Source organism: Nesoenas mayeri, assembly GCF_963082525.1.
Source record: "Nesoenas mayeri genome assembly, chromosome: 13".
In the NCBI taxonomy this organism is placed as follows: Eukaryota; Metazoa; Chordata; class Aves; order Columbiformes; family Columbidae; genus Nesoenas; species Nesoenas mayeri.
Window position 1 is genome coordinate 7,522,538 of NC_137550.1, and position 27,489 is coordinate 7,550,026.

Below are 27,489 nucleotides of genomic sequence, written 5' to 3' on the forward strand. Positions count from 1 at the left end.
AAGATGTGCCTTTTACAAGCCTAATCAAGAGAAACAGCAGCCGAGCTATTAGTTTAAAAGATTTTTATTTACTAAACATGTCATATTAATAACAGAAAATGAGTTTATTAAAATCTTTATAAAATATGATAGCAGGGTTTTTACAGTTTATTTTACTTTTTTAAAATTTTTTTTTGTCTGAGTTGTGCTTTTCTTTTACTTTCAAAAGGTGTATGGATAACAGATGTACCAGTTAGCTATAATTATTTTCTAGATTCTATCTTATTTCGCAGTTCTGAGGTGGTGATGACCTGATATCAGACAAAAAAAGTGTAACTGGGACATGCGACTCTAAATTAGAAGTACTATTATAGGCAGCATTTTACTTTTATGGGCAAATGTCTTATCTGACCCATATAAAAATTTACTCTATTACTTTTAAAATGCATTGACTGATCTCTTTAGTCACTAGTCAAGCACTAATATATAGGCAGCAAAGACATGGAATGTCTCGGTGACCAGGAAAGCCCACTAAGGATAAGCATCTCTTTGGAGCAAATGCTGGCATGTTCTCCTGAAATGTTGCAGATATCAGAGCAGAGGCAAATGGAGAAATGGGGTGGACTGTCCTCAGGCTTTCTTCTGTATAAATATTCATGGAGAGAATGTGGGAGAGGAGTTCATGGAAAAGGCCGCCAGCTTTTATTCCGTCTTCTTACAGCACATCACACAACACAGTTAAGTAGGCCCATTGAGGATGTTTTCAGTTGAATCACTGTTTGCCTACTGTTTGATTTCTAATGTTCAGGAGGAGTACTTGGATGTATTTCTGTGACCATTTGTATGTGATGAATAGTTAATACTTACTGTCTTTTCAGCAAAACCAACATCTTTTGCATTGACCTTTAGCAGCGTAAATATAAGGGGTTGAAATCAGTTGTCTGATTTATTTTATTTTATTTACTTTATTTTATTTATTTTATTTTATATAAATTATTTGTGGACCAGATATCTATTTGATTTCAAGCTGTTGATAGAAAGCTGAAAGAAGCTGCATTATGGAGTGGTTAATGAACTATACCTGTACAACTTCATTGCACAAGTTCCTGATGCAGATTTTCAAATTGCACTTGAAAATTAAATCACACTAATTACAACCATATTAGGGCAATTTCAATAGAACAAAAAATATTTGATATAGTCATTAAATGTGGTGGTCAAATATAATAATAATCAATTCTATTACAAGAACAAATAGTAGGAATATAGATCCCCTGCTATTTTTGATGGAACTAATTTGTAAAACTAAGTCATGATTTTTTTTTTTCTACCACAGAGCATAATCTGTTGGGTTGATGTCACTTCCTGCAGCTTGATTACATTAATTAGGCAAAAAAGTATGAGATTGCAAGAGGTTCCATCTTTTTTTCCTTGTGAGTTGTGTGGGTTGTTTTTTGTTGGTTTTTTTTGTAATTTATTTATTTTTAAGAGCTCAAATGAAGATCCACTTTCAGATCAATTGCTTGTTTTCTTTGTATTTTTTTTCCTAAAATGCTGTACCAGGTATTTAGCTGTTCTGATTGCAGAAAGGACAGAGTGACTGCAGGAGTGCTTAATTAATTTTACTTCAGGAATTGATAACTGAGTGATTTTTGTTTTTAGGTGAACGGAAAAATGCCAGGTGGCATTGGGAATAAACATGAGATCACACTTCTGCTGACTGACTTGACAAGAGGGCATGGCTAGCATCTGTTAATACTCTTGCATTTATCTCTAGATAGCTGGGGAAATGGTTTGCTATTTGTCAAAGTTTAAGATCAAATGACAGTGTGGAGACTATAAATGAATTTGGATACCAAACCACTTTAATCTCAGTTTATGGAGTTCATGAATTGCATGACATCTGTGTTTTGCAGGAGAGATTATGTGGTCCAGGAGAGGATTTGTGGCTTCAGCTGTGCAAACCGTGGCATCTCCCAGAATAGTTCCTCTGGGATCCATTGAATATTCTCTGGATTCATTGGTTATGTGATTGGATGGAGGAAACCTCCTTGGTCACTGGTCCGCTTAGCTTGCACCGTTGTTTACTGACTTGTAGCTCTTGTCAGGGCTCTGCTCGTTCAGGGCGCTCTTGGACATGTTTGCACTTCTTGCTGATCAACAGGTTATTGGCGTAGTTTGTCTTGAGCATGCAAAACTTCCAGAGTTCATTCTACTGTCTGAACAGGAGGTTGGTCATATTTAATCTGTTTACTGAAACAAGTGGTTGGTGGAAGCTCACAGGCTTGTGTGAAGTCCTATGCTAACTAGACCTCACTTGTGTGAACTGCTGCATTCTTTCATTTGAGTGTGGAAATTCTGTTGTTAGACGAATGGCAAGACTCAAGGTTGGTATGTTGGTGAGGGAAGTGCAAATTTTGGACTACGTTCGACTTTCCTCCCTCTCCCCGTTTCTTTGACTTTTATTTCCATTCCTGGGTGCCCCTACAAGTAACACAGAAAATCATCAGTAGCTTCCCAATATTATCAATTTATCCGGGCTTAAAGAAGTTTTATTATGTTGCAGTAGAATTTACTTAATTTTTGTGCTACAAAATATGTTCTAATCTTTCAATGGCATTCCTAGCTCCTTATTTCAATTTTGTACCAAGTTGTATCACCTGAGGGTTTTCTTCAGTGAACTTCTTGGTATAATTAATAGTTTCAGCTGTTCAAGCATACGCTTGTCTGTAAAATTTATGTCACTTTAAACTATATGTATGCTTTTTTTTCTCCTATAGTTTTATAGCAGCCATATATAATCTCTTAGGTAAAGGGAATAATAAAGCAATTAATTTATTTTGTATATTTACTTTTGCTGCCAAATACTAGTAAATGCAATTAGGAAGCCATTTGCTGAATGGAAGTAAGATGAAATTACTCATTCATTTCTTGTGACAATATAAGGGCATTTGTTCACTATGGGTACAGACTTGATAGGAGTCAGAGATTATGGCTCGGGTTCAGATAGGCTAAAGTTCATTTAGGTTTCTTCTTTCTCCACACTGTAATTCAATGTACTCCTTTTTGTCTCCCTTTAATTTTCATGCTCACCATGTTCATGACTGACAGTTTTTACTGTTAATTCTTTATTAAAACTATTCACTGCTTTTTTTTTAAAAATAGAAAGGAGGTTAGTATGAACTGGTCATTTCAGCTCAGAGTAAAACGCTTTAGTATCTCCAATAGCATTAAATGAAGTCGTGCATGTTTCTAAAGATTTGTTATGACATCTTTTAATGCCATTCAATTGCTGAATTAATGAGCAGGTGTGCTTAGTTTTTTTGCTACAGGAGTACAAAACTAAAGGTAGTAGAATTTTTTCTTAATTACATCTCTGAAGTATTCCACCATGTTTGTGTTTGTTCTTTGCCATAATTATCATTCCTCTTGTTTAAAGCATTGTAATCTTATAAACCGTTTTGTTTAGTGTTGCCATTTTTTCTATAACCTCTAGTTGTGATTGAAGCAGTGCACTTTCTGTGGGATTAAATTAGTTCCCAGCTGAAGGTATCACTAAAGGTACACACTTGAGCTGCACATGCGTTGCATGATGGAATATGAACAGAAAACAGTCCCTTGCAGCATGTTGCATCAGCTTTTTTCCTCCAACAGTGATAAACAAATATGTTGTTACTAACAAAACAGAACTCTATTCTAAATTAAAAAAAAAAGTAGGTTATGTAATAGTGGTGCTTAGATCTGTATTTTCTGGTTTTCAGAGACAGCTGCCTATGCTAAAACCCCCTTTTGCTTTATCATGTTGGCTCTCCTGTCTGCTTGAAGTAGACAGTAAAGTAAACCCAGCCAGAACTTTCTATAAGTGTAATTGATGTGAGATGAATTGCATTAGTGAGTATTTTGTCATTTTCATGACAGTTGTGGGTTTTTTTTAGAAAAAAAAGTACCTGCCTTTTTTTTTAATTTCTTCCCAACTGAATGGGGAAATAGTTTTAAACAGTGAAGATTATATTTTCCTCAGTGTCTTCAAAACAAAAAATGCAAGCATGTATGTGTGCCTTGGTGTTTGTATATATATATGTACATATTCCAGGTTAGTCCAAATATTAATCTACAGAAATTTGTGTGAAAAGGGATTAAATTTCACGAAAAAATGAGATGTAAGGGATGTAAAAATGTTTTGTATTAACACAACAGAGTGCATGATGTCAATCATCAGAGACGTGGTGATCTGAAACATGAGAGGACAACCTGACAGGCCCTTCTGAGTCTGAACTCTACCCTGCTGCTGTGCACCCTTCTGGTGACAGAATACTCAGGCTTTTGGATTCTCTTACTGAGAACTTGTGAAGGAGATGTTTTGCAAAGAGTGTCTTGCTGGAGTACCAGACAGACTGAGTCATTTATTGGAGGATTCTGCCAGCATTCCAGGGCTGTTTAATGTAGTGGAAGACTGACATAAACTTGATTAGTGAGTGTGTTCTGGGAAGTGAAACAGGTGAGCCGTGGATTTGGAAGGCTGAATTTAGATCAAGCCTTATTTAAGAAGGGAAAAAGCTGGTCATGTGTTCTGAAATGAGAGAGGCAAACTTAAGCAGGCTGCTCGGAGGCAGATGACAGGCTCAGCAGGAGTTGGGTTGGAGATGGACACTGTGGAATAAAGCTTCAGACTTGGAGAGCTGACCCGTCTCTTTCAATGTCCGATTGCTTAACTGCATGTTGTGGTCAGAACGTGAGAAAATTTCCCCTTTGCTACAGCTTTTTGCCTAAAATGTGATCACATTTGTTACGGAAAACTGGGCATGACTGTCACTAGGTACAGTCTTCAAGACTTGTCAATTTGAAAACAAGCTGATTTTGCATGAAGATGTAAGCCAGTGCCATTATCAGTGCTGTAGTGAATAATCACAGCATTAAAGTCCAAGGTCTGTATGATTAATACAGATGCTCTAGCTTCCAGATTAATTTTTCTTCTTGCTTTTTTTGAGCTGCCCTGTGTCAACTGCTAAAAAATCCTTTTTTCATCTTTTCCTCTGGTTCTGTGGCATCAAGCTGAAAAGCATGTCTGATCTTTGAACAGGCACTTGGGATGGGAGTACCTGGAAAGGGTTGAGAGGTTGGTCAGCAATAGTATGTTGATTCTGGAATCTATCAAACAGCTTTTATTTATTAAATTATTAAAAAAAAAATCTGTAGTCCATGGTCCTGCCACAATTAAGTCAGTGTTAAAAAAGGCCCATGGGAGAAAGAAGTGGGGATGAGGGAACTATTTTGTACTAACTTAGTTTGAAAATGCTCAAGGTAAACTAATTATTCAAGTGGTGTAAACCCAGTAGAATTATTTTATTCCAGGTATTTTTCTAATGGTAATGTCTATAAGGAGAAGAATAAAACTGTTTTTCTTGTTCTGTTTCTTTAGGAGGTTGAAACTGAGATTTTGGTTATTCTTCACACTAAAAATAAGCATTATTTTTAGGAGATACCTGTAATGAAACCCATGCTGATGAAATTAGTTCAGAGAAGAAAGGCATATTTAGTCTGCTTAAAAATGCCCCTTGATTTTAATTTCAAGTGTTTGATTTTTTTTTGAATGACTTGAAATGTTCACTGAGTTTAGTTAATGTTAAGCATGTTACAGAGGCACGTATATGATATGATTTTTAAAATGAACTAAATCCTTGTCAATGTGTTTACTTAATTAATACTTAAGATAATTCTGTAAAAATTAAGTATGTTAAATCATGCAAAAAAAATCAACATAGATTTAAAATATTTCAGTAGTGTTTGGTTTCTATATAATTTTAAGTAGTGAATATAAGACTAGTGGTCCTTGCTAATTTAAAAAAAAAAAAGTTTTCTTATTTGGTTTTGCTCTTTACCAATAACAACATAAATAATTAGTAAAAACCTGCCTTTAGTGTGTTAAATCTCAAATTGTATATCTTATTTGTTTCGGATTAAAAACTTCACATAGTGTTTCTTATTAATATTTCAACAGAGGGCACTCACGTGCTTTGAGGTAGCACCAGATCACTGTATTTTTAAAGGTGCTTGAAATAAACTGGAGCTGAACATAACGAATTTTGTGGGTTAAGATACATAAATATAATTTGATAGTCCTTGGGAAAATTTGTCATTGTAATATCAACATTTTCATTTAATGTTCGTCCTAATTTTGTAAATTTGCTTTGTTTCTTTGCATATTTTAAAGTATGTTGAGGCAGTGCATTGATTTTTTTTTTTTGCCTTCAAGTAATAGTTATGTTATTATGGCTTTCTAGCTGAGTTGCTATTAGATATAACAGTTGAAATAATCAGAATTTAATAAATATGTCCTTTACAGCTAAGAAGGCAGTAGAAGAATCAGAAGAAAAGAAAACAGTTCAGCCAAAGAAGAAGGTTAAAGAATTAAGAATTTTGGATGGAAAAACAGCACAAAACTTATGTAAGTGATAATAAAAGCATTAGACAAATATCTAATTGGCATGTATGCACACCTGTTCTTAAATGTTTTATTTCTTTTTTGTTTGCTTGTTTAGATGTACAATATTATTTTTCTAAAAACTGGCTAATGTGAACATGAGTCTTAAGTTTAGAAGCAGTTTACGTGCATATGATTTGAATTTACTATACAACTTGGGGCAACTTTAGAAAGTAACATGGAGAAATGGTGTAAACTTTAATGTTAACTTTTTTTTTTAAACAAAAAGTTGCTTCTGTGTTTGTTTTGGACAGAGAAGGCACAATGTTGGTAGGTTTTGTGGACTGGAGTGGAGAGGCCATTCCTAATGGTTCTTTCTGGTTAGAGCGATGGAGAAACCTTGATGTGGGTTAGACTGTTAAAGAGAAAAATATTACAAAATAGGTTAAGTTAGGTGCAAATACTACTACCATAAATTGCAAAAAATAACCCAGCTCCACCACTTGCTACTTTGCTCTTAAATTATGGAGTGAAATCAAACACTAAGAATAGTGGATTCTTTTATTTGAATTTGAAATACAATAAAATGTCGCTAGTCTGTCTATGACCATCACAAATGAAGTGTTTAAAACCAAATCTGTGCATTGTTTGCTACCACTTACATAAGCACATTTTCTTAAGGAGAAAATGCATTATGACACAAGTGATATAAAAGTTGAAGTTTAGAAAATATGGATGTAGGAAACTCAGCCATAGCAGTAAGGTTGAATATACAGCGCTTTATAAAAATGATATGCTACTCCACCTGTGTTAGGAATACTTTGTAGTTTATTGAATGGGGCTCTGTTGAGATGATATAACATCTTGAGATCAAATTGCTTTGAGAACTCCTGTCTGAATTTGAAGAGTATAACATATGCATTGTCTCTTGTATAAGTTTAGTTACCCTAAAAAGTGGTGAAGTTAGAGCATTTGTCTTTGCCCAGCTCTCCATTATCCTTTTGAATGAATCCTTTTGTATGAATCTCTTGGACCTTTTTGGTTCTAATTATTTATTACTGAATTTCAGCAATATTTTTGGGTTCTTTCCGCTTGCCTTATGAAGAAATTAAAAATATAATTTTAGAAGTTGATGAAGAGAAGCTGAGTGAATCTTTGATTCAGGTATGTGAAAATGTTTCTGGTTTTGTTCGTAGTTTGTTTTCCACACAAAAATACTCCAAAGGTATAAGAATTCAGAAGTAAGAAATGCATAGAATTTTCTAGTTATCGGCTACAAATGTATTAGCTGTGTTTACCATTTTTTTTTATTTCACTTCTCCTTGGTTGATTGTGTCAGTAAAACTGTCTTTAAAAGACACTTAACAAAATAACTTTTGAATCTCTAACTTTCTCAGGTTTCTCTTTCAAAAGGAAATCTCTTATTATAGTTTTTCAGATTACCTGAAATACAGAATAGTTTCATATTGGTATAGTTATCTCCACAACAAATATGGAGGTATCTTGAGACCTGGATAATAGAAGTAGGGTGTAAAACAGAGGTGGCAAATTCATTTTCACTGGGGGCCACATCAGCCTCACGGTTGCCTTCAGTGGGCCAAATGTAGTTTTAGGTCTACATAAATATAACTACCCCTACAATTATACAGTCCTAAAACTACATTTGGCTCTTTGAAGGCAATCGTGAGGCTGATGTGGCCCTGGTGAAAATTAGTTTGACACTCCTGGTATAATATGTTATGCTGAAGTATGAGGTCATGATAATAGTAAACTGCTGGAAGCTGGTGATGTGAGGGTTGCCTATGAGGTGAAAATGATTGAGAAAGAATAGTGAGTCTGTGCTCAGCAGGACAAGTGTAGCTACCACTGTGGTGTAGCTGGACATGGAGCAGTTAAGCCCTTGCTCTGGCCTGCTTGTCTGAGCAGGGGCACAGGTTGCCCACCCTGGCCTACTTGCAGAATGAGAACCAGCCAAATCCTCAAAGCCACACAAGCACTGTTCAGCAGTAGCTAAAACATTGGTGTGTTATTAACACTGGTCACAAGTCAAAACAGCACTGGATGGGCTGCTATGGAGGAAATTAACTTCATCCCAGCCAGACCCAGTACCCCATAAAAAAAGGCAAATGTGACTACAAGGTGTATGAGGTCAAGTATTTCCAGTAGAGAGGATAATTACTCTGCTTTTGAATAATGCAATTCTAAGACCTTATCTAAACTACTTGTTACATTTAAGAGAAGTGAAAAGAGAAGCTGAACATAAAAACTACTGAAGATGATTGAGGGATGGAGAAACATTCTACAGCAGGAAGCTACCCTGTTTCCCAGAAAATAAGACAGGATTTTATATTAATTTTTGCTGCAAAACTTGTTATTTTTTTACATGTATACCTACCTGGACGCTATTTAAATTGACTTTTTTAATGAACTGTAACTAGGGCTTATTTCTTGAGTAGGGCTTATATTTTGAGCATCTGAAAAAATCTGAAAAACCATGGTAGGGCTTATTTTCAGGTTAGGTCTTATTTTTGGGGAAACAAGGTAGAAAGGATTGGCTTGATTAGGTTAGCAATATAAATAGCAGAGAGAGGATATGACTGCATTAGAACTATATGAGGAGAAGAGTGATGGCTGTTAGGATTGGGGAGAAAAATGAAGTTGCATAAGTAAAAGGTAATGTTAACACTAGAATAAATCTATATGAATTCATCATCACTGCAACTATCTAGAAATTCAGTTGCCTATAATCTTCGAAAAACTGAGGCTATGGAGATTGGTCCATTTCTGAAGGGAATGGTGTGACAGAGTTGCTTCTGATAGCAGGGAAATTTAGCTGATAGCCCAGAAGAGATTCCTTTTGTGTTTCTAAAGATATATTCTTAGAAATGTATTGGGCTAAATGGGCTGTATCATCTATTTCATGTTCAGTCTATTCTGGTTTATTTTATTCTAATCTTCCAACTGATTTATTAAGTAATTTACCAGTTTAGCAGTTCTTACTACTACTGATTGGAAAAATTTTACATAGCAAACCTTGCTTTCTTTCATGCTTAGCAAAACTTGTACCTTTTAAAAATGCACATATAGAAACGACTTTGTTCTAAGTATTGAAGTGGTGAAAGCTAAGCAGATATAGCACAAGTGAGCATATAGAAAAGCGCTTTTTCAGTTATGCTTTTCAAATCCTTGTTTCTTGCTGCTTTTCGAATATATGTTGTAATACTTACTAAAATTAGTTTGATTAATCAGTTTGATTACCTGGTAGATGATAAACTGTTGTGATTCTTCCTTGAGGAAGACACTGTAAGAAAAAATATTCTCAATTCCCAATGAGTCTTTGAGAGAATAAGTTCTTGTAAAGATACAATTGCCAAACACCACATTGTGACAGTGAGTAGTGAGTGATAGTTTCAGCCTCTTCATGTTAGCCTTATATTTCTATTTATTTTTATCCTTATGTAAACCATTTTTATTTACTGTATTTTTATTTAAAGCCACATCATTGTGAATATGTTACGAAACTCTATTTCTTAAAGTACTGACAAGGATTTGAGTATGTGATCACTGCATTCGTTAGCTTCATTTTCAGTTATTCAATACAATTAATAAAAGTAAACATATTTAAACTTTTATATACAGGGGGAGCTGCAGCACTAGTGGAGCCAAACTCTGTCTTAGAAGCTGAGGGTAAAATGAGCTGATCTGTTAGTTCTAGGCCATAAAGGGGTACAGATAAGAAAAAAGAAACAATCAAGTGTTTCTGCCTCCCTTCTCTGGATGTAAATGTCTCCAACTCAATACCTTCGATTTCTTCAGTGGCCAGTGCTTGACCATAACTCCTCTAACACCTTTTGAAATTCCACAGAACCACACTTGCATCCAAGCCAATACAGTATTTTGATCCCATGTCCAGTTTCTAAAATATTCCATTATTTTTGTTTCCTGTGTTTTCCTGTTACAAGTCTTTAATATGAACAAAGATGGTTCATGGAGATTGGAAATGAAGTAAATGACACCTGTGTGATTAGACAGCTCATATAAGCTAATAACTTTTTAATTCATTTTGTTTTTTTCATCTTAAGATTTATGAACCTTTTTGAACACAGAAGACCTATTGACAGTTCCTTGCTTGAATGCAAATGTGTACTTTTTTTTCACTTAAAGAATTACATTATTGGTTTGATTTCAACTAACATATTTATCAAAACTTAAATACAACCTAAACTTTTACCGAGTGTCTCTTAAGACAAGGTGTTCTTCTACCTTAATATAAATATTTTATCCATTTAGCGTATCTGCATTTTGAGATGTTAACATCATGTAATAAGTTATACAATTTTCTTTGGGAAAATGGACAAGATTTCAAGCAAGTTCTACTTTTTCACATCCAGAAGATCTGTACAATTTTGAGATGTTGCTCTTTTCTGTGTAAGGTGTTCCTGATCGATGTTTGTGCACAGCTATTTTGAATAATGTCTCAAGACTTTGTAAGTAGTTATGTCTAGCTTTACACAGACCAACTATTTCTTGATTAATATTTAATGAACAAGATACAGTCATGAGGGAAAAAAAGTTGTAGGTGGAGTATAATTCTTCAGGCTCTGACAGCATCGAACAGTTTTGTCTAACTTTTTAAATACTGAGAAGTCATTCTTCAAATTAGAAACTGTAACAGAGGTGCTGATGTCTGTATTAAATAATTACTGGTTTGATTTTATGTTTATGGAGTGTTAAAGCTGCGTTAATAAGATAAGCTTCCCATAATTTCTATGTTGTGGTATTTTAAGTGTGTTATTTTGAGATCTAAGCTAGTTTAATATAACGAATTTAATATAATGTCTTGTTTGTTGTAGAACCTAGTGAAGAACCTTCCTGAGCAGAAAGAACTCAATGCTTTAGCTGAATTAAAGGATGAATATAACGATCTTCCTGAGCCAGAACAATTTGGAGTTGTGGTATGTATTACTGCAATAATTAACTGAAGAGTTCTATTTTGTCAAATAGGTAAAACAAAGTTTTAGGTTTAAATGTTTTTGGTTGATGTTTTTGCAAGTTCTGCAGCAGGAAGAAGTTGCCATCTATTTATTGATAAGTAATAATCTAAAATTTCTGTAAATATGTATTAGGTGTTTTTCTGGAAGGAATTACAATATGCAGTTAAGAGTAACAGGGACTTCTGTGCCAGACCAAATCTTTTGTTTCACTGTCTTGTCTTCTATGTTTATTAAACAATTATGGACAACACTGGGTTCATGTAGTTCAAAGGTTCATAACAGAACCATTAAATCAATGGCATTGATAACTTGGTTAAATTTATTCTGCTGTTTCAAAAACTGTAAACAGCTGAATGAGTGGATGTGCCCACAATATTTCATGTCATGTTTTAACCTTTGGTTAAAAAAAATGTGTGCATAGATAATTATAGGTACTTTATGTGTGTATGTATACATATGTATGTATGCATATATGTATAAAATACATAAACAAGCAAACACAGAGGACCTTGTAAAACTTCTCTAGAAGAGGTGTAGATTCATATTAGAATCGAAATAGTAGATGGTCTTATGTTGCTTTTACTGGTGCTCAATGCATATATCTATTCCAAAAGCAGGGATATCAAGTGTTACAATGGCTAGAACCTGTCCCTGAATGAAACTGGAAAATTTGCAGAAACTACCCTAATACATGCTGGTATTATAGTTAGTTGTATGGTACCAAGTACTAATCTAGGACTTGAAAGACTCTTTTTCTGCTTCTGGTCTTCCAAAGAGCTGATAAATCCTTAGGCAAGTTAGTTCCTGTTGTTACTTGGTCAGTCTAAAAGATTATAACGATGATGATAATGTTTAGAATTTATCCCGAACTCCACAGAAGCTCAGTTTACATGCATTAAAATGTATTAAAACAGAAATACAGGTATCTTAAAAGGAAGCAATGAAACCAGATTTTTCATAAAAAGCTTTGTTTATTCTATTACTGCCAAGGCTTGTGTGCTTTGCCCAGGCTTGCACAGAAGCATACAGCTTTTAAGAACTGGGGTAACTGTATCTGACCACTTATGCAGATAAGTTGTACTGGCTGTTAGTTTTGCAGATAAAATTATTTCCCCAGTTTCACCTCTGTGTAGAAGGTGTTGTGAGAGAGAGATTCATTAATGTCTCCAACTTCACTAATCACCTAGTCTGAAATTTTAGCAAGGCATAGGACAGGCAGGATCAAGCTTTGCATTTTGCACTAATTTGGGTAGTGGTTGACTAATGGCCTTTTTATTTTGGATATATGCTAATATGCTGCTGGAAATGAAAGATTGAAAATGAATTTAAGGTGTAATTATTATAAATATCAAAAGGTTGATCCAAGGAAGTTTTTGTGAAGTAAAGAAAACCTGTAAAAATAAGCCTGTTTCATTCTTTGCCACAAATTCAGCTTCATCTCACTTGGATGAGTATGAATTTCGTAAGTGAAAGAATGTAACTGATGCTCTAGTTTAACTGTTTGTATATGAATTGGCTGCATAATGAGTGTAAATGGCAGTGCAAAACCCAAGTTTTGTCATTAAATGTGAAGTACTAAGATAATACGAAACCTAAGTATAGGAGAACACTTGGAGAATATTTTTGTTCTCATATACGGAAGATTGTTTACCTCCAATTCAGAAGAGCACAGCTTAGAAGGAATAGTTCTTTTGCTTTGTCTTGGTGTAGTGGTAAAACAGAAGCATTTAATCAAGTTGCTAATATACAAGTAGTGTGTATTAAATATGTGTAGATATTAAGTGTTAGTACACGTTTTACCAGAGTTTGAATTCAGGTCCATTTGTGTTTTACTGATAGATATCTGAAAACCTCTTGAACTGAGAGGAGTAGCCTTGGGTTTTTGCTGCTGCTGGATAGCTGCTTGTTTGCTTTTATAATCAGGTGTCTTATCTGTTAAGTCTTTTTTTTTAGGCCTTTCTTAATCTTTTTTCCTCAATCTTTTTATCTAGTAGCATGATTTGTTTATTTTTTGTAATATTTCATTCTGGTTCTGCTGTCACTTTATTTTCCAGAAAATTATGAAACTATGAAAGTCACTTGGGAAACTGTGTCATCTCTGTTGGTTGTCTTACATACCTGGGGATCATGCATTTATCTGATCTATTATTACTACTGGATTGAAACTAAATGGTCCTTGTTTTTTCACTTAGTTGTAACTGAAAAAAAAGTCATAAAAGTATCCTAATTTTCTAACAGTACTGATACAATCACAGAATCGCAGAATGTCAGGGAGTGGAGGGGACCTCAAAAGCTCATCCAGTGCAATCCCCCTGCCAGAACAGGAACACTCAGATCAGGTTACACAGGAAGGTGTCCAGGTGCGTTTGAATGTCTCCAGAGTAGGAGACTCCACAACCTCCCTGGGCAGCCTGGTCCAGTGTTCTGTTACCCTTACTGAGAAGAAGATTCTTCTCAAATTTAAGTGCAACCTCTTGTGTTGCAGTTTGAACCCCTTGTCCTATCATTGGTTGTCACTGAGAAGAGCCTGGCTCCATCCTCCTGACACTCACCCTTTATATATTTATAAATGTTAATAAGGTTACCCCTCAGTCTCCTCTTCTCCAAGCTGAAGAGCCCCAGCTCCCTCAGCCTTTCCTCATAAGGGAGATGCTCTGCATCCCTTAATCGTCTTTATTGCCCTGTGCTGGACTCTCTCCAGCAGTTCCCTGTCCTTCTGGAGCTGAGGGACCCAGAACTGGACACAATATTCCAGATGTGGTCTCACCAGGGGAGAGTAGAGGGACAGGAGAACCTCCCTCAACCTACTAACCACCCCCCTGCTAATACAGCTCAGGATGCCATTGGCCTTCCTGGCCACAAGGGCCCAGTGCTGGCTCATGGTTGTCCTGCTGTCCCCAGGACCCCCAGGTCCATTTCCCCTACGCTGCTTTCTAATAGGTCATTCCCCAACTTATACTGGAACCTGGGGTTGTTCCTACCTGGGTGCAATACTCTACACTTTTCCTTGTTATATTTCATTAAATTTTTCCCCACCCAACTCTCCAGCCTGTCCAGGTCTCTGTATGGTAGCACAGCCTTCTGGGGTGTCAGCCACTCCTCCCAGCTTGGTGTCATCAACAAACTTGCTGACAGTACACTCTATAATGATCACTTTTTTGTTGATTGATTCTTTTGAGGAATGAGAGACTACAAAAGGCTGAGAAGGAATTTTAAGGAGTTGAATGAAATGTTAATTAAATAAACCTGCTTAATCAAACATCTCCAAATGGTGATGTTTGCCTCAAGAAGGGACTAAGTTTCCTGAAGCTTGTTTGCTTATTCAACTTCACCATCTGGTTTAATAAGAAAATATTACATTTCCTTATGGGTAGTGATTCAGTCTTATTTTTAGCATCCGCTAACTACAATAATACTACTAAAATGCTGAGTTTGTTTCCAGTTTTGATTTAATTGAACAATCCATTAATGTGGAAGAAATGCAGCTGAATGTGAGCTCCTTACCTGACTGGAGTCCTTTTTTGCTTTGTGTTGAATGAATTTCAGAGTTTTGCATTAATAATAATCTTAACCTTGATGTTAAGAATAGTGTGTTTAGGGATAGAAGAAGACAGAAAGACTATGTTAAGTGATATTTAAAATGTGTACCTTTTTTGCATAAATTTAGGCACGTTAATAATTAAAATATGTTAATTGGATAATCACTGTGCCCATCAAATTTAATAAACGTCAAATAAGTTGCTTAAAATTTGTGAACATACTTAGTAAAGTATTAACTTATTAGAAGAGACCGATTAACTTAATATTCATCTGATACGTAAATGAAAATGAGAATTGCATTTTAATGTAGATGAGATGTCAAAATCAATGATATATTCCAATTAGTTATTGGAACTGGTTTTGAAGTTAAATCCTGGGATCAAAAAAGGCAATGCAACTTCATTAAAATAAAAGATTGCATTGATGTTGAAGTAGAGCAAGAAAAACAGATTAACCGGATCAGTTGTATGACATTAGATGAGCTAGGCAGAATGTTCTCTCATTTTTAAATGTAAAATTTGTGTTGAAGAGTTAATTTTTTTGTGTCATGGGAACAGCTGCAACTTCAATAAGGATACTTGCTTTCAATTTCAGTGCCGGTTGAGCAGTTTATGTATTATTCTAATCTGCGCTATAAGGTGTGAGTATTAACTATTTCATATCAATTCAGAGGACAGGCTTAAAAAAACCCAACTTTTGTAGGGTTAGTGGGATTTGAACTTGGAGAACTTTATCCACTTTACCACTAAGTGTGAGTTCTTAAGTGAAGAAGAATATTACCAGTTTTAAAAAGATCATCCCACCATTGTGTGGTGCAAGCTTTAAGCCTTTAGTGAACCAACAAAACAAGTGACTGGAACTGATCAAACAATTCCATTTCCTTGTGTGTTCTGGAAAAGTAGGAGGGTTTTTTTTTACTGGTTTCTAGTGAATACAAAGTTTCCTACAGCTGTTAAGAACTGAGTTATCAGCAATTTCCTTGTTAATGCAAGAGGATAAGTTTCACTGAGTGGCTGTAGTTGTAGAGACTTGCAGATTCTGTGACCCGTTTAGCTGTATAACCAGGATTAACTATCCTGAACACTCCTTGCTGGGTGATAGATGAGGTGGGAAGAATTGTACAAGTTTATTGCACCTGCGTTGGTTTAAAGTCTCTCATTCACTTTAATTGAATTCATTTGCCACTTGTTTTGCTTCATTGTATTTTCTAGAGTGGCTGAAGAATTAATATTTCTAGAAAATTGCTAGCAAATAAAAGGCAACTGTTTATTATACTCTAGGTAAGAGGCTCAGTAAGTTGTCTGAGCAAGTTGACAAATTCATGTTATAGGAATTTCAGCTTTTTTCCTTAGGAAGTGAGGCAAATTTAATTGTGCTTTCTGCCTCTTTCTCCAATAACCTTTGATCCTAGTTTTAATACTGGGCTTGAGAATTGAATGATAATAATAAAGAATGGAATAAAGAACTTTATTAGGTAGAAAATTCAGACAAGGACCTTTATGAAAGCCCAGAAGGGGAAATAATGACATGCAGTCCAGTGCTCACAGTTAGCTAGAAAAGAAATACTCATTTTCTTGCTGCTTTAACTGCTTGTGGTGAAAGCTACTGCTTGCCTTAATATGCACTTATTTGAAAGTGTTATTTCTTGTCTGCCTTTGACACTAATTTTGTAGAATTAGAAACAATTTGACCTTTTTCACAAGTGAATATAATCTTTGCACCTTATGTATTGTCATGAGATTCCTTTAAGTTCAAGGTATTTGTCAGCCATTGAATATGTGTATTTAGAAACATACATGTCAAAGAGAAACCAGGGCAGAGTGGGGAAGGAGGAAATAAAACAGCATTTGTGATCTTCTATTGATAGATAAAGAGCATAATGTATATAAAAATGTGTTGAATTCTAAGGAAACAACCCACTTGAAACAGCCCTTATTTTTAAAGTACCTTGACAATCTCATATTAGGCAGATCAGCAAATGAAATGAAAACTTACTACTGGTTTGGTGGCCAAACTACTTTGCAAAACAAATAAATGGTCTGTGTTCCATGACACTTCACAGCACTAAAAAAGAAGGAAAGTACAAATTGGCTGAAGAGTTGTAAAGTGTTATTCTTCACAAGTGTGTAAGTCATACTGTTCTGTTCACTTATGCATGTTTTGTTGCACTCTGTTTTACAGGATCTAAAGCTTTTTTCAACTTTTTCAGTGCAATTTTGAGTAAAATCAGTAATTGGAGATTGTTCTACAGAAGTTAAAGCAAATTATGTGATTAATTTTAATTTCCATCAACTGCAGCTCAGTGAAGGGAGATCCTTTCAAGGCAGATGTTTTCAGTACTAGATTTCTGAAATACAGAATGATTAGAAGAATAATATTTCAAGTCTTTGCATGATATCGGCTTATAGAGGCTCACAGAGAAATTTGTGACAATGGAGACGTATAAAAAAAGATTGCAAGTTATGCTGAAAGATTTTTCTGATCCTTTTCTTCTCCTCGTTCCAGTCTGATCATATGAGTTATTTGAGACCATCTGGAGTGCCTTTACATTTATTTTCAATTTAGTATGAATTCATCATTATTCAGGCCACCCAAATCTTTCCTGAAAAATTATTACTGCTGCTTCTGGTAGCTGTCTGTAGTAGATAACACTAGTAGAAAAATTGTGGCTCCTCAAGGAGCCAAGGTAAAGCTTTGGGCAATAGGGATATGAACATGTGAAAATCTGTCTGTTGCGATAGCCAAGATCTGTGATTTGACACATAACAAAGCTTTTCTTTCAGGGGAACAAAGTGCTTCAGGAACACCACTGATAGTGAATACATTGGGGGAGAAATCTTTCTGTATTCTGCTAATTAAAATTAGGAGGTAGATTTGGAAGGTAATCATTCTTGCATTTAAATGAAAATTTTTAAGTGGATTAAAAATTTTCAATACATATTTTTATCGGAAATTTAAATATATCTTGTGACTTATAGACTGCTGCTAAGGAGGAGGAAATATTAGTGATCATTTGTGCAAAACAGGAAAGACATGGACATATTTTGGTAGCTAGTCTAATGAAATGGGCTGATCTTCAGTTCTTGTTAAGTGGTGGAACTGGCTTTGCTGGGAGGAAGGGTTTTGACACTGTGCTTTTATTACCAGAGAGTTTGCAATTCACAAGTTAAATGGTTTGGTAGCACAAAGCATCCTCTTATTTTCAAGATGTCCCTTCATGTATTGATTTATTTAGTTATTTTATTCCAGGCAAAATGTATGGTTTGGGGAAAAAATACTTGTAGGCAGGTATGGATTCCTGGAAATACAAGGCAGACAGTGAAAACATACAGAAACTGTAGTCTTGCTGGCTACCCAATGTTGTTTTTTTAATGTATTAATGTATTGGTGTAAATATTTTTTTTTTTTTTTAATTGTTCTGATTTAATGTGTCTTATTTTTTAGATGAGTTCAGTGAAAATGTTGCGGTCACGTCTCAACGGAATCCTTTTCAGGCTTATGTTTGAAGAGCATGTAAACAATATCAAACCTGACATTATGGCAGTTACACTGGCTTGTGAAGAGCTGAAGAAGAGTGAAAGCTTTAGTAAGCTTTTAGAGCTAGTGCTGTTCCTTGGAAACTACATGAACTCTGGCTCCAGAAACGCACAGTCTCTTGGTTTTAACATCAGTTTTCTTTGCAAGGTAAGTTGAAGCTATGAAACTTGTGAGGGCAGATTCATTGAAATCATGATACGTGAGAAAGTACCTTAAGGAGGGAAAACATTCAATTAATGTAGTTTTCTGGTTGCACCTCCTTTCTTAAAGTGGATAAACTAATACAGAGTAAACACTTATAGGACAGTCCCCTGCTATAGCTGGCTTTCTCAGTGCAATGGTAAATTAAGGCACTTGTTTAATTCTGAACCTGTTCTGACTCTTTCTGGAGTGCACAAGTAGAACAGCTTCCTCCCTCTGAATTTGTTCAGCTTTCATATTGTCAATAGAATGTGCATAGAGCTCTGAATATGTTAAATAGCTCTAGCTACTCGTCTTTCTTCCCGTGTTGTACCCAGCTGTCCCTCAAGCACTGCCACAGAAATCAGTATTTGGGATTCAAGATGGACATTGTTATCCTAGGTTAACTTCAGTGGTGGTGGCCAAGTATGGGATGCAGAGGAAATTCAGAATGTAATGTGCAGTGCTTGTTTGTTCATATGGTAAAATGTGTGTAAGGCATCGATCTGAACTTGACCATCTCTCAGTTTGTAAAGTACCTTTGAAAGAATCTTTAAAATAACGTGTTGCAACATTTATAAACATCTTTAAAAAAAAAATTATCATTAGTCTTGCAGAGGAAAGTTTCAGTTATTTTTTGTTTGATTCGGTTAGAGTGTTCAGGTTTCAAGTCCCTTTTTTGGGCACTGTGAGGAAATCTTGTGTAACTCAAGGAGAATTAACCTTTGAGGGAAAACAATATTTCAAATACACAGTAAGTCTGATCTGACATAATTCAGTAGAGAAAGACTCTGCTTGCTGTAGTTTAATACAAAGATGTTGCTAACTTCTGGTAAAATTAAAAACCATCACCTGAGAAATACTTTCATTCTTTAATAGCTTTTTTTAAAGAGGCGCCAAGTTGAGGGATTTTTTTTCAGAAAGCTAGTGCTGGATTTTCTTTTTGGTAGTAGTGGAATCTAAAAGAGATTAATGTTTTAAGCAGAAAACTACTTGTTAATGTGAGGAGGGGAAATGATGAATGTGTGTGAATGGTTCTCTAACATGGTGTAGATTTGGAAAGTATTCTTGCACTCCAGGTGATAGATTTATGAATTGCTGTCAATGCAAATCCCGCAGATGTTGACACAGCTCCTGTAGATTGACTTATCCTGCAAATTGTTCTCTACTGACCTGAATAATTGCTGAAGCATAGCTATCTGTGCTTATTGCTAGATTCCATTTAAAATAAGTGAGACAAAAATCTATGACTATTTAATTCAACCTTGTCCTGAGAAACAAGACGTTTTTCCCAAGGCAGGTATTTCTGAGGGAAGTGCTCAGGAGCAGTTTGTCCCCCGACCCTGTGAGACTTGAGGATGTACTAAAACATTCTCCCTCATAAAATGTTGACTGCACTTTTGCATTAGGGTGCTAGGTATATTTTGTTATAAGCTGATGTCTAAAAATAAAATAAGACAAAGACAGTGATGTTTGTTGGAGCAAAAAGGTCTCACCAAAATCTAGACGTGAAATTGTATCATTAATAGCTTTTATTTTTTTTCTTTTTTTGGACACGCTCTCAGCAAGGTAGAACACACGTCTGTGTGTATGCAGTTCTCTGTGCAGAATACACAGAGTGGTTTTAATAGCAAGGTATCATAACATTATGAATTAACTTTTCAATAAAACCTGATCATATCTTTTTATCATCTTTGAACAATCTTAAAATTAATTGTCTGTTTAGCAGGTATATTACTTATGCTATATGATCTGAAAAAAAAATAAAAGAAAAAAGGCAGGTATTGATCTGGGATAAATGTTTGTTTTTGTAAAATAAATGTTCTTAAAACAGAGCTGGTCATTTCATACACAGAATTTTGTTACTGTGTAACAACCGTTATTAAAACATAATAAAGAAAAGAGAGCATGAATTCACACCTGTCTGGTCATAGCTAAAAAGCTAATGCCTGTATAGTAATTGCAAATCCTTAAATACAGATTATCCTTCTGCATGTCATACTGCAGTGTATGATGTTATTGAAAAAAGAAATGATTTGTAAACAACCTTTGGCAGAAGACAGAGAACTTAATTTTGTTCAAATAAGAGAGATCGACATTAGAATTCATGTACTGTATTGAGGCTGGCAGACAATAGCAGCTGCTCTGGATGCACTAGAGCATTCATGATTGCCTGAATGTTAAGTGCTCACTGAAAATATAAATATGAGAGAACAAGTAGTAAAGTTCAGGGAGGCTGCTGTAGTAATTCACTAAGGGTAAATCTTTTTACCAGTTGTTGTGTTTGATTAATGTGTACAAATGATCCAACTGCTATTCGGAACCCTATTGCAGTAATTACTGTCTCTTATCAAGGACAGGAGAACCCTCAAAGTTCTGCCAGTCAGAAACTGAATTGACAGAGAAGAGGTTTGCTTCAGGCAGATGTTGGGTACAACTCCTGTTCATTTTGTGGTGAATTAATGGAAAGACTAACAGCAGGGATCCCTTTGTTTCAATAAAGCTTTTGTAGTGTTGTAGCTGGATCAATGCGTATTTTATGTAATACATAATATTATGTGACTTCTTGTTCAAATAGTGCAAACAGGACAAGGCAAGCTGTTTATCTGACTAGAGTGTACTTGTTGTCTACCAGCCACCTTTCTGTTACGGTGGGAACGATTTCTGGGATATGAAAAATTATATAATCTCAGAAAAATCAATAGAAAGCTTTTTTTATAGTTATAATAATCAAATGACAGTCTAGTGGTAGTTAAAACGTGACATTTTTTTTCTCTTACATTACCTATAACTTTTAACGCTCACACCTGAAAACCTTATTGAGAAATACCAGTAAAAAAAAAAAAGTCTGGAAGTAAATTTTGGTATGATTTGTATGTTTTAAATGCTTTACCAATAGACTACATGTATTGGAAGATTTTTGTTGTATTAATATTGTTTCTGAGCTGCAGACGTAAACATCACAATATCATACTCTGTATATTAGTTGATTTGAATGGGTGCACTGTATTATGCTCTGTGTATATTAGTCTTTAATCCTTTCCCAAACAATGAATCTGATAGTATTGTTCACTCAAATTGGTGCTTTAGCATTCAGCTGGAAGCTGCTTTCTGAAGCCTACACTGATGCATGATTTTTTTTTTTAACTACATGTGTTATTCCCAAATTCTGTCTCAGATAAAGGCAGAATCAAAACCTGTAGTTGAAAATTCTAATACCATAGTATTAGTGTCTTTATAAATAAATAAATTTGAAATACCTTAAGTCTACACCTTCTAGAGGTGTAACCCTTTATACAGTCCACCTTTTCCTTTGCAAAGGGGATCTCTTCTGCACTCGCCTATGCCCATACATACCTACAGTCCTGAGGCTGGAACTCTTTTTTTAAGACTGTGAAATGGGTGTAGTTTTTCCTTTTTGCTCCTATACAAACCCACAATATCACTTGGAATTTAGAACCCATAGACTGTTTCGTTGAAGTATGTGTTTCTGATTCAATTGCCTGTTAATATGTATTTAAGAGCCACCACATTAAAAAAATAGTTCTAATCACTATTTACTGTAAATCACAGCTACAATTATCATCAGTGAAAGTAATGAGTAAAAGTACATTGAAGGAAGAGAAGGGGGAAAATATATTGATTTCCCATGTTTTGTTCATAGTGTGCTAACACAAGTAAGACATTTCTTTAGTTGAAAAGACATTGACTAAACGTCAGGTGCCTGAGGTTTTTTTAGTCTTTTTATCAGAAACTAGATACTTAGTCTTGATTTTTTGTTTATTAACCTTTTAAAGTAACAGAAGCCGTAAGTGTATTTGGTTTGTAAGTCTAACATCTTAAACTTTCCCGTTTCCAGACCTCTGGCTTATGAAGGAACAATTTAGCTTTATGTCGAAGGGCAATAATAGTATTGTAATGTTGATTTTTGCCTTTCACACGGTGATATTGCGATGTGCTGCATTCAAAGTTCTGCACTTGGAACAGGCTTGAACTGCTGCAAAGGAGTTGTCTTGAGCAGGAAGCAACTCTGCAGAAAACCTGGAGTCTTAGTGGCAAAAAGGAGGCAGTGGTGTGTGTGCCCTGGCAGCATCCTGCGCTTCGGCGATGGGGGCATAGTCAGGACATCGCAGGTGGTGACTTGTTTTTGCCCTTAACTCAGAATTTTCTGGGTTGGGTATGGAGCACGGTGTTCAATATTCTCTACAAAAAAAATCTTTTTTTGTTGATTAACTTGAGATCCACCAAGCTGGTCAGGGGCTGGCACACTGGGGAAAGGCTGATGGAGCTGGGCTTGTCTAGTCTGGAGAAACAAAGGTTGGGAGGGGAACCTGTAGTGACCTTCTGTTACCGAACAGGTTGCTGTAAAGGTGAGGCCAAGCTTTTCAGCAAAGTGGACAGCAGTACAATGAGAGATAGGGATCATCAATTGGAAGTAGGGACACTTTAACTGGGTATAAGAAAAACAAAATTCACTTTCTTAACAGGTGACTTTTTAATTCATAGAGTTGTCTTTTCCATAAAGTAAAAAATGTTAAATTCTACGCAAGAATAAAAAGAAAGCGAAGACAAAAACATTTAGTCTGAATGCAAATATACTCTGTGAATACAGAGAATGTAAAGGCACAGCCATGCTGTTGTTAGCATTCCAGTTTCTATCTTTCATTTCTATTTTAATATTTAAATAATATCTACTAAACTATTCTAAAGAAACACCTATCTTCCTTACATTGTCACTATATTAGTAGGCTTAGAACTTGATTTTTAAGATACATATTTTGATTATAAAGATTAAACAGAGCTAAATGTTCCTCATTGTGTCTCTTAGCTATTGAAAATATGGATGAATGTAGCTGAGATTTTTCTTGATTGGGTCAAAGAAGTGAATTTGACGCAGTTGTTTAAGATCTGAATGACTGTTTACTACTGGTTTTGAACAACTCAGCAGGTGCTAATATTAACTCTTGTTAATATGATGTTACTAGTGGTGATAAAACATGTTTTGGTTGTAATCTGAAAGCAAAATAATTTTGTCCATTTAGAAAAAAATGCTTTATCCACTGGATGATGTCAGAGAGATCAAAGACTGAAAATCCCACAGTTCTTGTTCACAGACAAATTGAAATGCAATTTCTTTTTACCATGCAGATGTTTAGCCACTAAATCTACTTTTTTTTTTTTTCCAAGTTGGAAAAACTTCTATGTACGTAACAAATTAAAACCTTTTAACTGCATACCATTACCAAGCATTGTTTAGTCTTTAATCACCGAATCGGTATGAATTAAATTGCATTCTTAATTGCCTAAATACCTTATATTTTTAAAAGCCTGTTTTTCGACTACAGTCATTTATTCTTAACAGGGTAATCCTTAAAGCTGAAAGGCCTGTATTAAATTGAACATCGATGGCAAGCCTGTCATGAGGATTATAGAATTAGAACTTCTAGTGATTTAGAGAATGAGAAAACAAATAGGAGATTTTACACACATATTTATGTATTCTTCTTAAATAAATCCTTGATTTCATTTGTTGTGTACGTTGTAGCTTACTTCTGTACAAGAACTGTACTAGATGAGTTAGTAAAATGTGGTTAAAAAAAAACTTTACAGATATACTTGTAATACTAATTCTCTATAAAAAGTGAAGTACACTTGCCTCGAACTCTTGCACGCACTTACTCTCTCTGTTGTAAATAAGGGGTAATCTCTACTTCCACTAAATCCTCAATCAACTCATACAGTCATTCTTTATATCTGCATAAAAATGGAGAAACTAAATTTGTACTTAAATTCATTTTCTCATTCTCTTACATTCATGATGTTTTTTTTCATGTACATGTGTAACCTGCCGTGGGATTTAGCCACAAGTATCTATGTTTACTTGACTAGCCCTGTATTTTAACAATTATTTCAGAATTACTTTGTAATAAACTGCTGTAGCAGGTTAATGGAGAGGAGAGGGTCTCATCACCATCAAGAAGACTATATCATTTTAGACCACTAAAAATTGCCTCTGCAGTTGAGAGAATAGTGAAAATATGCAATTACGTATTTCTTCACACTGTGCACAATTTTCATGCAGCTTTTCATAAATTAAAACTGGATATATTGAATTTCCTTTACTGGCGATTAGGATATGTTTGCTTTTTTATTGTCATTTGGTATTCCAGTTAGGCGGGTTGCATTTATTTCATGTGTCTGTACAGAATTTGACTGAAAGTCTTTAGGATAAAGTAGTACAGTTCAAATTTTGCTTCAGCTAAAAATTGTGGAGTCCACAATATTCACTTTATTTAAGCATTTTACAAAAAAAAAAATGGGGGTTTTATTCTCTTTCTTTCCTCCTGTGTTCACTTTTTAGATTCGAGATACTAAATCATCAGACCAGAAAACAACCTTATTGCATTTTCTGGCGGAAATTTGTGAGGAGAATTACCGGGATATCTTAAAATTTCCAGATGAATTGCAGCATGTTGAGAGTGCAAGTAAAGGTAAGCAAATGATAAAACACCCAATGGTAGTAGCTGTTTGCTTTGACATTAAATACTTCCAACATTTCACTTTAGGTTGTAGGATTATGTAACTTGTAAACATTGATAATCCACATGGTGGATTTTGCTTTTCTGGTATTTATTGACCTGAGAAAAAGCGAAGAGGGGGAAAAACAGTAATGAAGTAACTTCTTCTTAAGTAGTTTGTGGAAACAGTACAGCATATTTCAGTGAAGTACTTGCAAAATCACATGTCAGAAGTTGCCTAACCCGTTTAATGATGATATTTCATTTACCATTGAGTCTTTGAAGTCTTGTTGCTTGAGAGTGAACACTTGCGTGTGCGTGTGCAAACAGGCCCAGTATGTTTCTCATTATCACACTTGATTTAACACATGAATGCAAAATAACAAAAAGCTTCCTGAAGTTACTAGACTGTATATGAAATACATAGTTACCCTGTACCGTAGTACATAGTTACCCTGTACAGTCAACAGTTAATACTGATTTTTATTCTTGGACAGTCACCAGTATAGCCTGGTGAATCTGATGGAAAACTTAATTTGTACATTGTTACTTATCTTTTTCTGTGGAATACACTGTGCTGCTTGGCACCCATGTTGCTCGAATATGGAAAACGAAGGCTGTGTGATAGTGGTTGATGAAGACAATGCGAACAGTTTTATTTTGACTGGGCGTTACTGACTCATCAGAAGATAAATACTTAGGGGAGCACAAGAATATGAAGGGAAGGAGAGGGGTCAAGAAGTTTCCAATAGCTCTATCCAGGTTTTCTCTTGCAAATTTTTTTCTCCTTTTTTCTTTTTCCCAGTGTTATCAGTCAGTGTCTCTCTTCAGTGCAGTTGTTAGCTGTTAGTTACTTGTTTAATTAGGCCATCATTTGTTTTTGTTCTATCTTAAAGTTCAGTGTAGAGAGAGCAGAACTCTTGTTTCCCCAAGGACTTAGGGAGTAGTTCATCAATCAACCTAACTTGGCTATTGTTTCATCTCCAACTTATTCAGAGATTTGTGTGATTGTCTTTGTCATACAATTTTTTTGCTGTTTCTCAAACTTCAGAAGTACCTTTCTATGTTGTTTTTTTTTTTTCTGCATGTACACTAAGCTTTATTTGTATTGATGAAATGTCTCCGTGCTTCACTTTCCTCTTTGTTGATGAATACATCATTGGCATGAATGTCTATTGACAAAATGGAACTGATCTATATAGGGTTGAGGATGGTGTTGTGTTTTAAGGCGGTATAGAGACTGAAGAGACTCTATATGCATATATATGTAAATAAAGGTGCATGCTTAAAGAGTGTACAGCTGGCTACTTATGTGTGAGTACCACTATGGATATCACACAGAGAATTTTTTATTACTATTCCTTCTGTTTGCTGTCAATGTTGTTTGTTCCCAGCCTCTGATATGGAGTCACACAGTTTTCTCAAACTTACCCCATAAGTGTCACTATGATAGAATAACATATTGATTAATTTTATTTATGCAAATAGCAATTTGTCATCTGATCGAAATTCCAAAAATGTTTTTTACCACTCGATAGTTTTTTGCTGGAAGTGATTATTTTTTTTTTTTTAAGTTTAATCTTTTTCATCCTGAATCTCTTGTTAAATTCTTTACAAAGCCTTATGGTTTACCAGGCGCATTTGATCAGCTTTTATTAATTGTCTCTTGTGGCTAACACTTAACCTTGCAGCTTTGAGGTTTTTATAGTTTGATTCAAAGCCTCTGATGTTCTTTAAGTTGACTTGAGGAATTAAACCAAAAGAGTTAGTTAAGTTTAGTTAAGCTACAGCATCCAAAAGAGAGAAAGCATATTAATGGGGAACAAAGTCACTAATAATCCTGATGCTTAGAGTATATAGGAAAAAAAGGTTTTATTGCAGTCAAATGTATTTCATTCTGTAAGATAAAAGCTCATTATGTTTCTTAGAAACAGTGCTGACTTCTTATCAGAAGCATAAATTACTGTTCATTTTTAATGACCAAAACTTCCCTTTCAGCCCTTCTTTGTTTTCTGTAACAAAGCAGATTTTTGGCAGAATTAATGTGATTTGTGCAACTTGCTTCAACTGTTCCCCATGGTACTTTTGAGGTTGTGTTTAATTTTAATGTTCATCTGCTCTGTCACACGTGGTCACGATGTTCATCTGTTCTGTCCCGTGTAGTCGTTGTTTCTGTGTAGGAAGTTAACGCACTTTGTGTGGAAGAGAAGATATTCACTTCCTGTTTATTGTTTGGTGTTTTATAAACCAGTGGTTTGAGGGAAGGATGGATAGGTTTATTTTTCCTGTAGGAGGCTTCTTTTGGAAGAAAACAGCTACA

The 27,489-nt window shown here is 35.1% G+C and overlaps 1 protein-coding gene across 1 annotated transcript in view; it reads left to right on the forward strand.

Annotated features, from left to right (window-relative positions):
- Positions 1 to 27,489, forward strand: part of DIAPH2 (diaphanous related formin 2) — a 207,438-nt gene that overhangs the window by 65,905 nt on the left and 114,044 nt on the right. Inside the window, exons 17-21 of the mRNA XM_080352353.1 lie at positions 6,323 to 6,424; positions 7,470 to 7,564; positions 11,254 to 11,355; positions 18,379 to 18,618; positions 25,013 to 25,142. Coding sequence (XP_080208479.1) covers positions 6,323 to 6,424; positions 7,470 to 7,564; positions 11,254 to 11,355; positions 18,379 to 18,618; positions 25,013 to 25,142 — 669 coding nt within the window. The remainder of the gene's footprint in view (positions 1 to 6,322; positions 6,425 to 7,469; positions 7,565 to 11,253; positions 11,356 to 18,378; positions 18,619 to 25,012; positions 25,143 to 27,489) is intronic.